This window comes from Coprinopsis cinerea (assembly GCF_000182895.1).
Source record: "Coprinopsis cinerea okayama7#130 chromosome 6 map unlocalized cont3.6, whole genome shotgun sequence".
NCBI classification, from domain to species: Eukaryota; Fungi; Basidiomycota; class Agaricomycetes; order Agaricales; family Psathyrellaceae; genus Coprinopsis; species Coprinopsis cinerea.
In genome coordinates this window covers 1,807,211-1,822,359 of record NW_003307539.1, presented here as the reverse complement: position 1 = coordinate 1,822,359, position 15,149 = coordinate 1,807,211, and the positions used below count along the sequence as shown (strand labels likewise).

The 15,149-nt window shown below is 52.3% G+C and overlaps 4 protein-coding genes across 4 annotated transcripts; 1 reads left to right on the top strand and 3 right to left on the bottom strand.

Moving 5' to 3' along the window:
• Positions 1–216: 216 nt before the first annotated feature.
• CC1G_15624 (hypothetical protein) lies at positions 217–3,494 on the bottom strand (the record flags this gene model as incomplete). Its single annotated transcript, XM_002911036.1, has 5 exons — positions 217–1,061; positions 1,116–1,713; positions 1,761–2,460; positions 2,515–3,064; positions 3,113–3,494. 5 exons carry the CDS (start codon positions 3,492–3,494, stop codon positions 217–219), a joined length of 3,075 nt encoding a protein of 1,024 aa, XP_002911082.1.
• A 415-nt stretch (positions 3,495–3,909) lies between these two features.
• Positions 3,910–5,715, bottom strand: CC1G_15623 (hypothetical protein; the record flags this gene model as incomplete). Its single annotated transcript, XM_002911035.1, has 2 exons — positions 3,910–5,102; positions 5,154–5,715. The coding sequence occupies 2 exons, from the start codon at positions 5,713–5,715 to the stop codon at positions 3,910–3,912; spliced, it is 1,755 nt and encodes a 584-aa protein (XP_002911081.1).
• A 129-nt stretch (positions 5,716–5,844) lies between these two features.
• CC1G_12818 (hypothetical protein) lies at positions 5,845–6,486 on the bottom strand (the record flags this gene model as incomplete). The annotated part of the gene is made up of 3 exons (XM_001840493.2): positions 5,845–6,239; positions 6,292–6,352; positions 6,412–6,486. The coding sequence occupies 3 exons, from the start codon at positions 6,484–6,486 to the stop codon at positions 5,845–5,847; spliced, it is 531 nt and encodes a 176-aa protein (XP_001840545.2).
• A 2,723-nt stretch (positions 6,487–9,209) lies between these two features.
• Positions 9,210–14,092, top strand: CC1G_12819 (hypothetical protein; the record flags this gene model as incomplete). Its single annotated transcript, XM_001840494.2, has 9 exons — positions 9,210–9,305; positions 9,362–9,420; positions 9,663–10,069; positions 10,122–11,636; positions 11,697–11,872; positions 11,927–12,102; positions 12,154–12,587; positions 12,638–12,853; positions 12,909–14,092. 9 exons carry the CDS (start codon positions 9,210–9,212, stop codon positions 14,090–14,092), a joined length of 4,263 nt encoding a protein of 1,420 aa, XP_001840546.2.
• Between the last annotated feature and the right edge of the window lie 1,057 nt (positions 14,093–15,149).

Here is a 15,149-nt window from a genome sequence, read left to right as displayed (position 1 = left end):
TGGGAATTCCCTGCAATTCCTGGTTCCTGGAAGAGGATATATTTATGTTCCCGTTCCTGTTCAGTTCTTCGTTCTTCCCCGTTCTTCTTTGTTCTCAGAACAAGAGTTCTTCGTTCTTCCCCGTTCTTGTTCTTCTTGTTCTCAGAACGGGAAACACACTTCCGTCCGATGTAATTCCTTGTTCTCAGAGTTGAAAATGAATGGCATTTAGACTATTTAAAGATCATCCTCTAACGGCCGTGCTCTTTTGCGGGGTGAGCCTGTAATAGTAGCAGAAGGGCCACCCTCATACCCAACACCAAAGATCTCCTGCTCCGGATCCTTATCCTCACCCAAGTACAGTTCACCTGAATACACCTCATCCACAACCTCCAAGAGATCTCCCTCACCCTCACTCCTAATCTCCCAATCATCATCACCATCGTCGTAATCGCTGTCTAACCACTGTGAGCTGCCTGCTGACGTACTGGAGAGGAATGAGATTTCGGTTGATGCTCGTGCAAGTGCCCGGTTACGAAGTTCGCTCTCTGTGGGACCCCAACCACCTTCGGCTACCCCAGGAATGTCGACAAGGGCGTTACTCCACACACGAATGCAATCGAGAAGTCGATTCTGCCTCCCCTGGTACTCGAAAAGAAGGTCAGCATTCTGTTGATTCCCCAGACCGGATACAAGAGCATTCCAGGACGAATGACTCCACGCTTGGAGGTGTTGGGCTTCTGCCACAATGCGAAGTGACTCCTCGCTGCAGCGTTGGGACATCAGCAACGCACGGATTCCGGAGATTGTATCTTCATCAGCAAGCCACGCCGGAGGCTCCGCACCATCGTTGCTATGGTCATCGTCCAAGCCACGTGTGTCCCAAATGGGATCGTCGACGTCGAGCGAGAAGAGGGTGTCTCGGTCGATTCGACGTGGCGCAATGGCACCTCGGGGAGCCCTTCTCTGGGCGATCAGAGTCTCCATGTCCGAACAAATGGTGTTATAGCGAGAGACTAGCTTGATAATATTTGGCTGGTGCCTCGCGACTTGAGCCTGAATGTGCGCCTGCAACTTGTTGTCTAAATTGCAAGCAGGTTATCGCAAATGCCACACGAATAGGAGATCAGACTTACCACTCGAGGCTGGATTGCGGGCCGCCTTGTCGAGTCGCTCCAACTCGAACTTGCGAGCTCGAAGCTTCGCTTGAATTCGCTCTTTTAGGGCTGCTGCATTCAATCGGAGAGACAAAAACTTGCTGTTGACGAGTCTTTTCAAGTTCTGCTGGTCTTCAACACCCAGACGTCGGCGGTGGTTGGCAATGGTATCTTCGGTCTGGGCTAATTTTGCGGCAAGATCTAATGAAAGTGCCGTCAGGTCGTCGATGTCCATGTCGGGCGTCGCCTTGAGGACGGTCAGTTGGCGATTGACTTTGTCGAGCTCGGCTTTGTATCCGTCGCGAAGCGTTGTCAGACCAAGGATTTCTTTGATGACTCGCTTTGCTGGCGCCTTCGACACGTTTGCGAGAGGCGCTGTCTGCACGCGTATCTGCTCTTGCCACTGGCGTTCCAACATTGCACCCGTAAGCTTTGTTTTCTTCAACGCCTCCTCGCTTTCCCTCGAGCGTGCCTGGCACTGTACCCATTTCCTCCGCAACCAATCCCCTACACCCTCCAGCGACTTCTCGTCCAGGTAAGCCACTTGCGCGTCGATAGCAAACAGCCGTTGGTGGTACTAGAAAGCCGTCAGTACAATCTACAGAGGTTTAAAGGTAAACCCACCCCTGATACGCGCAAGGCAGGGATCAAAATCTTTATCGCTGCCCAAAATCGTTCACACCCTTCCCCGTCCGACAACCCAAACCCCTCTCGTTTACGTGGATGGTAAACCAGTTGACACGGCCACTGATGACCGTACGCGTGAAATACCGAGACACTCCACTGGATTCGGTCCTGATAGTCGGCCAGAAACCCCCATTTGACACAGCTACGATGCAACTGGCAGGCGATATCGTACAGGACGCCGACTGTCATGTCCTCCGGGATGTTGTCGAACAGCTTCTGAAGCAAAGCGATGGCGTAGTACTGTCGTTCACCGCCGCTGGTCATGTTCACCAACCACAGCACTCTATCGTGGCGGCATAGCAAGCCCATCAGCCCAGTATCTGAGAAGAGGCGGGTGCTTGCCTTCATCCGCTTCTCATCTGCGGCTGCAAACGATTGGTTGCATCCGTCCAACACTGAATTTGGGATCTTCATCCCTGGTTCCAGCTGGTCAGGTCGGTCGTTTTTCTCTACGTCGTTTCCACCCCTCCCACTGGGCGGTCTGAGACGATTCACGTATGCTTCGGCTGTCTTCACCTCATCCCGAGTCAAGAATACTGACGACGGGTGCGTTAAGGGCGGTCCTCGATCTTCTCCCCGGGCAGGAGCTCTCCTCTTCTGTGTAAAGTTAGCGTCCAGGCAGACGATGGCTTCAACCCTATGCCAACGTTGTGAGATACACATTTCCTTTGCGAACTAAACGACAACTCACGAAAAATTACGACACAGTCGGTCCTTATTAAAACATAGTGGGCATCGATCCTGGAGGTACTGGCTAGGTGAGTCCAAAGCCTCCTTCTCAACGAAGGTACGGCCGCCCCGCTGGTCGTCGCTTTCCTCATCAACCTCATCGACCCAGCCCTCTTCGTCATCCGTCAAGTTCTCTTCAACACCCGCAGATTGCAATCTCTGAATAACGTCGCCTTCCAGTTCCTGCTGCCAACGACCTTCCTCTAGCAGAAAGGTCTTCACAACAACTTCTTTCTGCGCCACCATGAACCCGAACCACTTCATCGCCATGGCCATCTTGCGCCGAATTACGTCTTGACCTTGGAAGTTAAACCCTTGGACTTTGAGCATGGCTTCCAGAGCACCCGACCACGCTGAAAGGTTGAGGGGAGAGCGCGCGTAAAGTTCTTGTATGAACCTCAGCATTCGGATATCGACTGCGAACGAGGGGCGGACCGGTGCCGAGGGGAAGAGTCCCAGCTGGACAAGGAGTGTAACAGGAGAGCAGGAGCATATGTTGATCTCCCTGATACCTATGGCCATGTCAATAACGGCATTCACAAACGAACAGGAGTACTTACTGTCCTGGAACACGCAAACAACTCGGAGACGATGGACAGTCGGCATACAGTCGCATTTGGCCTCCAAGTTCGAACAATTTCTCAAGTTGTCGGTGACGCGCAGAAGCTTCAGGTACTGGGGTATAGCTTGAGGAATGGCCACGAGAATCCAGCGATCGTTCTGAAGCGTGTATCTTGATTCACGTTTATGCGGTGATACCGATTTACGAGGTGAAGTGGTCGCCGTTCGGGTGGGAGATGATAATGGCTCGCGCCGTTTGGATGTTTTCTGTGCGTAGTCACCAGATGGTGCTGCCACGTCGACCAAGGGAGTAAGTTTGAACCTCGCTAGCCCATACCCGGCGCGCTTTCTAGGGCTGACTTTGGCAAGTGGGCGGGGCATTGTCTAGAAAGGGAGAGCGTCAGTGTATGATACGTGATAATGGAATGTCTGTAAAATAAATCAATGCAGTTGACCTGTCCTGGCAAGGGGAATCGATGGAAGATGGGAGGGAAGGGAAGCCCACGTGTAAAATAAATCAATGCAGTTGATCTGTCCTGACAAGGGGAATCGATGGAAGACGGGAGGGAAAGGCAAAGCGAACGGTAGCCACGAACGCCGATACGGCGGACTTAAGAGATTGTTGTCACTCTGACCGATGCGAGAGAGCGGAAAAACGTCGGTATTTGAAGGTTAATGCTACAAAAAAGGGGAAACAAAAGATACTAGAGAAAATCAAATGAAAGTCGAATGACAAAAGAGATCTGATAGGGAGGGAGTGAGCTAAGTGATTTCCAGCCCATGAGTAGGGGAACTCTTACCACGACGATGGAATCACAGAGGTCTTCCCCACGAGCGAAATGGCATTCAAAGGAACAGGGTGTGTACGCTGAGTGGATGTAAGAGGTAGGCGCCGAGGAAGAATGGGTGCCCGTCCGAATTGGTCGAAGAAACGTTGACAGTAGGTGGAGGTGACGAGGGTCTCGAGCTTAGCGGTACTCGACTCGCAATAACCCAAGCGATAATTTCGAACTTCATCGCTGCACCCATCCCAATCCTTCATCAAGCGGAGCAGACCCATTGCTACCTCTCGACGAACACTCCAGTCCTGCGCCGCCCAACCTCTGTTCGTGTTCGGAATCACGCCAACCACGTAGCTTGGTGCAATGGAACCATCGGATTCTCGGGCGAAGCATTTACGTACGGCGATGTCCCGTTGTGCACGCTCCACCACGAGCTGTTCATCGCTGCCTTCAATCCACTTGTGAGGAGCCAAAGCCCTATCGAGGAAAAGAAGTTCAAGGCGGAAATTGGTTTCGTGGAGTTCCCACAAAACTTCTGCAAAGAAATTGGGGGTAAACATTTGGCGGCTGGCGGCAAGAGAGGTCATCGGGATGGTATAGTCACCCCAACAAATTGATGAAGTCGAAGTCGGCGTGGGCGGAGTTGCCGTCAACAGTTCGAGGAGAGAGTCGAAATGCGGGTTGGAGTCGCGGGAATCCTTGTTATTCCGTCGTCTCTTACCAGAACCCGGGGGCTTGGCAGTTGTCGAGGGCACGCCGGGTTGAGATGCATCAGGTGTGGGCGTCGGGCTGATCTCAAACAGATTGTGCTTGACCTTTAAGCCATAGAGGAAATTTCGCCAATGGAAAGCGGAAAGGTTTGGAGGGGGTTGCGCGCCGGTGATGTCTGTGGATTCGAGCAACCGATTGATGTGAATCGGTCGAGACATGAGCCATGCGAGGCAAACATGGAACCGGTCTTGCTGTTTCAAGAAGGCGAATGGGTCAGGTAGGCCAAATCCGAGACGATCTCCATCCTTCTTCTCGCGAGGTTTGTCGATATCCACCGTCGACAGCGCTTGTTGCCACGCATGGATCGCCGGTGGCCAGTAGTCGACGTTTACTTCACGGAAGCGATTCCTCTGCTCCGGCGACAACTTCGGCAGCAGTTTGGAACGGTCTGTTGGTACGGCGGTGGATGAAGATGGGCGGCTTCCTGAAGGCGTGTCTGTTAAAGAATAAGATACAGATTCGGTCAATGTGAGCTTAGGTGACTTACAAGGTGATGTACGGCAGGGTGGGTGTTGGCGGCGGTCAGCTCCTCCGTTGGTTGATTCAGGGGCGGCTTGCACTTCTGCTGCGGCTCTCCATCTCTCCTTTCCAAGCCATTCAGACGCTCCCATAGCGGAGCCGATGCGCAGGTCTGGTACGCGACACACGAGGCGGTGCATCGATTCGTACAGGTCTGTGGATGGCAGCCCTCTCGCGATAGTGTGGAAAGGATCGGGCTTGCCGCCGTTGTTGAAGTCCTCGAGAACGAGGCTGTGTGGTTTCATGGCTTGGCTCCCCTCGACCACGACGCTCATACGCCCGCTGCCTTCCTTCGGGATGGCGTGTGACGGACGCAGCAGCCAAACCGGTATCCCCATCCTATGGAGGTCGATGGACACCTGTGGGTCTTCGGTGAAGGCGCCCATCCTGTTCGCGTCGACTTCGGGCTGTGGAATAGAGCGATCGAGCAGGCGAGGGCGGAAAATTTGGTAGTAATCGATCCAGGCGTGGATGTCGAGGCAGGTGGCGAGGAATTCGGCCACAGTAAAGACGATTTCTTTGTAGGACATGGCGGTGTACTTCAGTTTATAGAGGACGGACAGCATTTGGACTCCAGTGCTGAAGGAATGACGCGCGATCGTGTTCTGTGACGCAATCGCGGACTTGGTGGATAATGCGCTGGTACGACATGAAAATGTTCAGATACTGTCCTCGAGTCTTCGCATATCGACCAGTTCGCCGTAGATGGAGATACATGGGCAATGGGAAGGTTCTGGCGTCCATCGAAGGTAGGGAAACCCTTCCACCTTCCTTGGGATGCAGCACGCCCAAACGAAACCATGGACGTAGTACTGGGGGTGCTGTGTCCTGTCGAGTTCTCCATATCGCCCATTCCTTCGGGCTCGGGCTTCGAGCGGTGGTTGAGGCAGAAAGGGGATGTAATACATGTTGGGGGTGGTAATAACCCAATAGAAGACCAGCGTGCGGCCATCCTCGTAGACCTTGACCTGGCCGACGCGAGTGAGGTATTCATCCTCCTTGACTGGCTTCTCTAGGACATGATAGACCACGGCGTCAGTCCCTATCCAGTCGGCTAAGCAAGCGGTTAGTGAGCGGAAGAGATACTCGGGGGATCAATCACTCACGTTCTCCATGCAGGGGGATGCGCCGATAGGGTGGATAGAAAGGTTTGGGGATGGGAGGCATCTGCAGACAATGGAGAAAAGATCAGTAACAATGAAAAAGAATCCCAAAACGGACGATACATCATCAAATCCGTATTCGAGAGGATTGGAACCACCGGGAGGACGATACTTCATCAAATCCTCTGGTGATTCCATCTTCCAACGAGCACGATACATCATCAAATGCTCGAGGGAAGGGAGAACAATAAAGTGTCAAAAGAAAGCGTACCCTGATATCTTATTCCTCGAGCGCGTATCTGTCGAGGTCGAGGGTTTTGAAAGCTGGAGGGAGATAATGAGAGAGCAAACTTGTCGAGATGATGGTATGACTCTGAGTACAGAGGTTGACGCGGCGCACTCGAGTCACCGCCGCCGCGCCGGAATCATTCTCCCACGATCCCGATCCCCAACTTCCAAATGATCTTCAATTGCCCCAGGACCCCTGAAAACCAGCTGAGAGGTCTTTTCCCAGCCAAAAATCTATATCCGGACTATTTTTTCGTGACCCCCCAGCGAGGGGTATCCGGACCCGGAAAAGACCTCGCGCCAAGCCTCAATCTATATCCGGACTTTGGAAAAGACCTCAAAAATCGCCAAAATCGTCGAAAATCGCCAAAAATAATGTATTTGGATGCTATAAAGCGTTTGGTCAATCATCGTCCTATTATACACTCGCACTATACAACCAAGCCTCAAAAGCTACCATTGCATTGGAGGAAGATGCATAAATATACCTTCTTACTTATCTGTAAAGTCGCCTATAGTCGCACTACTGCCATCTACACATACATCTACATAACTATAGAAAGTCAACGAACGCGATCGCCTACAACGTCATACATCATGGTTGTACATTGAAGAAACGAGGGAGAGTGCGATTAATGGCATCACGCCAGCCCAAATACGCCAAAACCTCTCCAAAAAGTGTTCCGAATGTGAATCGAACGTACCACCTGCATATGGTCTTGAAAGGAGTATATACAGCCTACACTACAGGCCCATCGCTAGGCGTCTTCGCATGGGTCGTAGGTGCCCAGTATCCGGACTTTGGAAAAGACCTCCTCTTGGCGGTGTCGATATCCGGACTTTTGCCAAAGACCTACTTTTCCCCGACCCCCCATCTATATCCGGACAAAAAAACACCTATCGTCTCAAGACCCCCCGCCTATATCCGGACTTTCAAAGACCTCTCAGTTGGTTTTCAGGGGTCCTATTGCCCCTCTCCCTCCAACCTTGTTTGTAGCCCTATCGTTATTCTAGCCGCCACCGAAGATTTCTTTCTTTCGTTCGACACCATGCACCACGCAGGCTTTCTTACCTCCAGAAGTCGGACCAGAGCCCTAGGATGAGAATCATCAGTTGAGTGCGCTTAAAATAGCCTGCAGGTGAGAATGTTTTAATCTTTTTGTTACCTCATTCTGTCCTCGTGGATCGTTTGTTCTTTTTCGTTGACACCACCACCGCTGGCCGCCTAGGACAAAATCGCCTGCTTTTCCAACGTTCGACGGGCGATTTGATGATGAATCGTCGCTCTCAAGCTGGGGTTTTGAACCGAACGTACAACTTGATAATGAATCGTTGTATGTCTTGGAATTTATTCTCCCATGGCTGGCCATTTGACGATGAGTCGTGGCTTGTAATAGCGCAAGCAGCCGGAGACTAGCCTCGAACACTCAGACCAGCCAGGTGCGTGTTATCTTGTTTCCGACCGAACAACCTTTCGTTCTAACCGCTAACCAAATGCTCAGGCCACCTACTCGCAGCAAACTACCAACACCGAAACTGGGAGACTGCGGGTATTGGAGGTAGGTTTCGAGTCGAGAGTCCATGTACGAGAACTTGACGGGTTACAGCCAACATCGAACCTTGGAGACTGCGCGTATTGGTCCTTGGTCGTCGCCCAAGCCATCCCCCGCTATTCGGCCTGTCGTTTGGGATTATACCAGGTGAGGGGCGATTTGATGAAGCATCGTCGCCTCTCTCCTTGCACGATTTGATAATGTATCGTCGTGCCTTTTGCTTCTCTTTTGCACGCGATTTGATGATGTATCGTCGCGCTTACCTTTTGGAACTTCCGTTTCACTGTCCTTTGTATCGTTGCGCGCTTACTGGTGGCCTTTTCATTTCATTATCCTTTGTATCGTTTACGCGCCTATCTTTTGGACCTTTCATCTATCATGCCTTTGCTCTTTCCTCCAATTATATACAGTTCGGTCGTGTCACAGACGGGGACTGGTTGGCTACCCGCACCCTGTTGCAACGGCTTGTGCCATGTAACAGCGGCGGGTAGTTGCGGCGACAGGCCTTGCTTACGCACCCGCACGCTGTTTCAACGTCTGAAGCCATGTAACAGTGGCGGTATATCGTTTGTCTCCTTCGAAGAGACCCGTTTCCCTAGACTCGGAATTGGGGTCGCACCGTGAACGTAGCTTGCTCTATGCCAGGGTAGCCATCATGTATGCGACTCCATCTGGTCCCTTTTTCTTTTCTTTAATTCTCCTTTATGTCTTTCTTGGGTCCTCGCTCGCGTCTTCTCCGACCGCGTTTTGGAGTGTAACCAAGTCTCTTTGAATAGTCGAACAGCGTATTCCTCAGGAACCTAACGTCGATTGGAGGTATTTTCAAGGTCTGCGATCATCCCGCGTACTGGGTACATATCCATTGGCCTCCTCGCATGGCTGTCGATACCAGCTGATTTATATACTTGCAGGACGTGATTGTAGCCTCCCAGAGAGGAAACCGGTTGCCCAATTGAGGACTCTGATGTTTGGTTTGATGTGCATCATTTCGTTAAAAGCTGAACTCCGCCTTTGTATGTGTTGGCAATCTGTGGTCTCACTCACTCACCTATACTCTGTTATACCAGAAAGTTACTACCCATGTCTGAACCCCCGCGGAGGACGACTCGTGCCATGAATCGTGCTTCCGCAAACCCCGAACCCAACGTCGCATTGCAAGACGCAAGCAGGGCTCCTGTGAGTCATACGTTCTCGATCTTCAATGAAGACCCTCCTCATAATCTGATTGCCAGGCCAAAGTTCGCAAACCCCGGCCTTCTCTTGTTCAGGCTGCTGCAAATAGAGCTAGCCAGTAAGTTTTTCTTTTTTTTTTCTCTCTATAATTCAACTTTCCACTCTGCGAGGTGGCCTGCATTTGATGATGTATCGTGCTGGCACTCTGCATGCACATTTGACGATGGGTCGTGCGCCTTTCTCTTGCTCTAGCAGCCTCTCTAACTCGCATTTGATGATGTATCGTGCGTGTTGAGTGGTTGTCGATGAGCAGAATGTTTTTCATTTCAATCTTCAGACATTGACAAATGGCTACTTTAGGAACGCCACTGCTCAGGCGTCCCAAAGTCGTCCAACGACCCCAACCCAGAGGGTTCAGCAGATGACGCGAAGCCGCTCAACTACTCCAAGCCGAAGGGTTGAGCCAGGACTGAGCTATGCCGCCGCCGCTGTGTCACCACCTCGCGCGCCGCCCCAACGCATGATACCATACGTCGAGTTGCCCACCATGGACTTGGTGATGAAGCGGAAGGCTGCCGCAGCGGCTCCGCAGGCCAAAGCTCCTCAAGTCCATGAGAAGGCAGGGGCTGGCAGCCAATCCCAGCTTCCCCCTGCTCCTGCAGCAACGTCGAGCTCAGCAGCCCAAGGTCCTGCTACCGTCACTTCCTTGGAAGCTCAGCAAGGTTCGACTGTACTGGCTTCCTTGGAAGCTCATCGAGAAACCCTCAGTATGTGAAACGCGTGTCATTCGATGGGAGTAAACTAATACTGGATGTCCAGGCGATGATTTCGAATTCGCACCATTTGTCAAGGTTCCCTACCAAGTCCACGCCCAAATGCCAGAGCCTCTCCCAGTTCCCGACTTCCCCCTATTGCTTCCCCAATCCACCTTGGACCTTTCCGCCGTCCGCGATCAATGGGTCTATGTGCAGTATGGTCGCCAGTTTGGCGGACGAGGCTACGCCAAACGTTCCCTGGTGAAGGTCTCGAAAGGAAATCAAGGTCGGAGCATCGCCGCGTTCGCCTGTACGATGATTTCGTGCTGGAACGCTTCCTGTCGCCGGTGGGAACAACTCCCTGAGGGATACGTCATCTCTGATATTCCCGAGAGGCTCACCTTCCCCGAGCTCGCTGAAGTCCTTGTCACTGCCCTGCGACAGGACGATAGCAAACCCACAACACAACCACGAACTCCGACGCCACCGATTTCTCCCCCCGGGTCCAGCATGGCAGTCGCAAAGGCGGCAGCAGAGGTTCAATTTCTGCAATCCAAGCTTCAACAGGCATGGCGTGCCAAACGCCGCGCCGAGTACGAGGAGCTTGAGACCAAGATAGCCCGCATCAACCAGATGCAAGCCGTCCAAGAGGAGCGTGAGCAGCAAGAGCTTGAGCGCAAGCACGAAGAGTTTATGAAGATTTATGGACCTCTTCCATCACCAGCCCCGTACTCGTCCGATGAAGAAGAACCCACGGAGCCAACAGAGCCAGCTTCACCCGCACAGGAAAATCAGGGCATCCCTTACCATGAGAATGCCATGGCCGTCCAAGGCGACACTTACGATGTTTTTGGCGGGGTACTCCAGTCAGAAACGACGGTCCAGCGCAATGATACCATTATTTGGGCTGACGACGCTGTTCGTGACGATATTGAAATGGAGGAAGCGAACCTCGAGGACGATGGGCGTGTAGAGGAGGGTGGAGGAGAGGAGGGTGGAGGAGAGGAGGGTGGAAGAGAGGAGGGTGGAGGAGGAGGAGGTGCTGCGGAGGAGGTGAAAGGGTGCGAAGGAGAATATGAGATGGCAGTTGACGATGAAGAAAGAGGGATGGATGGGGTGGAGGAGGAGTCAGCCCGCGGCAATCAAGCGAATGGAGGCTCTATCTATGAGTCGTCCGACTCTGGATCTAACTACTCTGACAACATCACTGGGAGGGATGGGCCATCGGGCGGCAAGAAGAAAACCCGTCGAAAGTCACAGTCCCGTCGTAGGAGTCGTGCCCAGTCACCAACCTCCGATACCGACGCTGCTTCTCGAATTCCAACCGAAGCCAAGGGCAAGGGGAAGGCGGTACCAGGAGAGGAGCCTGATTTCTTAGGGGAGTCAATCGACGAGTTAACTGAGCTCATCGTTGCCATGTCGGAGACCCACCAATGCAGTCCCGAGGAGATAGTTTGGCGACTCCCGTTCTTACCAAGGCCAATGCCCGACTTGAAAATATCAGCGCCGCGAGGCACAAATGATTGGAATACGTGGCTGCAGGTTACAAAGCTGGAGGCATTGAAAAAGAAACAGCCTAGTAAGCACTCAGTCCAGCCGACCTCTTGACGGTGTGTCCTGACCTTATCCTTTTCTTTAGGGAAATCCTCGGATGAACTCAAAGAAGAATACAAGAGGACTTTTGGGACGCTATCCGAAAAGGAGAAGGTCGAAAAGCGCGCAGAGTGGGCGAATATCCTTGCCACCGAAGCCCGATCGATGGAGGAGAAGCTAGTACGCCATAACGCGTCGTATATTGAAGATTTCCAGCATCTGGTGGGTAGATCCTGGTGTCAAATGCCGCACAATATCACTCAACAAACCCTACAGTCCCAGCGCGTTTCAGCAACTGGACTCGCCGAAACCATCACCTTCTATCTTGGAACTGACCCAGCACTCACTCGCCACTCCCGAATCATTCTTGGGAATGACCTCCTGAGAGACTACATCGAAAAAGAGGACGTCAGTGTCCGCGAATTTCTGAACTACCTGTCTACATCTTTGCAGTAAGTTGTTTCACGTCATAATATCTAGTGATACCCTAACGGGGCCCTCAGGTTCATCAAGAATAGCAAGTACACTGTGAGAAAGGAAGACATCCGACTGTTCAACTTCGCGCAGAGCACCACTGGTAGCGCCCAGTCATCGGATTCCCAACGCCGCCAAGCTCTCACTTCAGCCCCAGCAGCAGCCACGTCATCCAACTCTACCTCTGCAACATCTCAACAAACAACTACCCAGCCTGAAAGTCCATGGAAGAAGGGCATCCCAAAGTTCGAGTTCGACCCGGATCGACCACGACCAGCAACGGTGTCAGAGGAAGTGTGGAACATGGGCCCCGATAATCCAGCTTGGAGAACGCACATGGATTCCCTGCTTGGCGATGCCTTCCTCTACGGGGCGAGGTTCTGGTGCGTGAAGGCTGAAGCCAACGAGCAGCCGCAGGTGTGGAAGGTCCGAGTCTTCCGATTTTGGTTCAAATTCGTCCTTCGTAGGTGCCTCTGCATATCCCAAGAATATTTGTTGACCTCTAGTTTCCAGATTCAATTGGGTATCAATCTTCAAACTGGGTGAACGTCATCGACACGTTCACCGAACTCGAGATCCGAGTCCTGAATTGGCCGCTGCACTGGGGGATTCCGGGGAGGGACTTCAAAGATTGGAGACCAACTATCAGGGACGGGTTAGATGAAGTGTTGGAAATCATCTGCGGGGTGAGAGAGGGAGATCCCATACAGGTTGTGCCTTGGACTGAAGGTAAGCTTGACCATTTGAATCAAGGACTCATGTCGTTTCTAATGCTCTAATCAAGAGGAAAAGAACATTCACAAACATGTCAATAACGCCGACTACCTCGCTATCCCTGTGTGGATGTCCAGCAATGGCACTGTCATGGCGCAGGTCGCACATGCCACCAACTTGTGGCTTCCTATACTGTCGCGCAAGAATGCTGCGGAAGACCACCCCGATTTTCCATTGCAAAGGAGTCGAGCCATCATGAGGCCCAAGACGACAGCGTCCGGACAACCGACAACGAAGAAGCGTGGTGCCGAGCGTGCTGGGCCCTCCAGACAGCGGCGGCAAGTTCAGTCGCATACCGAGCGTCGCCTAGAAGAGGTTGCGGCGGGAGGTTCGAGGCCAAATGCTGACAACGACAGCCAGGATCACGATGAGCAACCCCCTCCTTACGTCGACGACTACGACTACAACTACGATTACCCCAACGGCTACGGGTACAACAGTCAGGAAGACGGCTACGACGATGGTCACGAGGACGGTTGCGAGGATGGTTACGACGGCGGTTGCGACGATCGCGACGATGGTTATGAGCGCACCAATTCTCACCGCCGTGATGAACGTGGTGGCCATCGTGGCGATGTTCCCCAACGCAATCGCCATGATACTTCGCCACAGGATCGAAGTGGTGGTCGCTATCAAGATCCCTGTCACGGCCAACGTCGCCCCACACCCCAACGTCTACCAGAACCTCCAACTCGCCAACGCATTGCACCTCCTCAAAGTCACCACCATAGGAAGGACCAACAACACCGCCAAACGACCCAAGTTACCCACCGTGGTTCCGAACTTCGCCGTGACAAGCGACTCGATCAACGTGGCAGCACCACCGACAATACTGCCGACATTGTCAGGGGCCTCATGGGGATTGCATCTCCCCCTCCCCCTCCTCCCACTCGAAAGATCGTAGCTGATATCCGTGAACTTCAACGTTCAGGTGGGCGTCGTTTTGCCTCCGAGTCGGCCACCGCCCACCAACAATCCCCATCTTGTCCAGGACCCTCGTACCGACGTGGCGACATTGTGCACAACAGGCCACCTCATCGCAATAGCATTCCCGCCTCCCGCCAGTCCGTGGCTTCTGAAGCAAGAGGCCCAAATCGCCAGAGGGTAGTTCCCCGCGAGCGTGCTCATTCCGCATTTGATGATTCTGAGGGAGATCATCGTCGAAAACGGCGCCGCGTGGCTGAGGGGAATTGAGTACTTTACTGGGCAGTGATAATTCTAAAGCTTGATAGGTCTTGTGTTGCTTTTGATTGATGGTTTACTTGAGTAGATGGCTTCGATTCATAGTTAACATTAGTAGATAGCTTAGTGAAATCATATCTTTAGACTTTGTGTTGGACATCAGGGCAGAGTGTAAGTTGCCACTTTGGGGAAGGGGGTAAAACTATTTCACAAATTTCGACTTCCGGAATGCGTAATTTCTACTTCAGGGAATGAGGAAGACGGAAGAAGTACATCTAGATTGGGAAAAATATGCCATTCTTCTCCCTTCTTGCCCAGTTCTCGCTAGTTCCGGGAACGAGGAAGGGGATTTGCCAGTGTAATTCTTGTCTTCCTGGTTCTGGGAATTGGAAGAAAACAAAGTTCCTTGTTCCCAGAACTGGAAAGAACAAAGTTCCTTGTTCCCAGAACTGGAAAGAACAAAGTTCCTTGTTCCCAGAACTGGAAAGAACAAAGTTCCTTGCTCCCAGAACTGGAAAGAACAAGAGGGTAGCCATGTGCTTCCCCGTTCCCTGTTCCTGGAACTAGGAAGCATGGGAACAGGAACTTGTTCTTTCAACTTCCTCCTGTTCCCATTCTTTCTAGTTCCAGGAACAGGGAAGAACAAGAGGGATCCTATGTGCTTCCTCGTTCCCCGCCACCGGGAACAGGAAGGAACAAGGTTCTTATCTCCCCTTCCTTGTTCCGGGAACAGGGAAGAGGATATTGAGTGGTTCATTATCCTCTTCTGCATTCCAGGAATGAGGAAAAACTAGTTCCCAGGAATGAGGAAGAGGATATTGGGTGGTGGATTATCCTGTTCCTCGTTCTGGGGAACTGGGAAAGACCTTGTTCATGGAATAAGGAAGTGGATATTAGGGGGGGGGGTCAGAGCTGCGGTTCTGCGGCGGTTCTGACCCCACTTCTGTAAACAGATCTGGTGGTTAAAAAAACAGGGAAGAACTGAGAACCGAACCAAGAGAACCACCTCTGGGTGAGAACTGTTCCCGCATGTTTTGGGTTCTGAGCACTCTGGAGAGTGTGTTGGTGC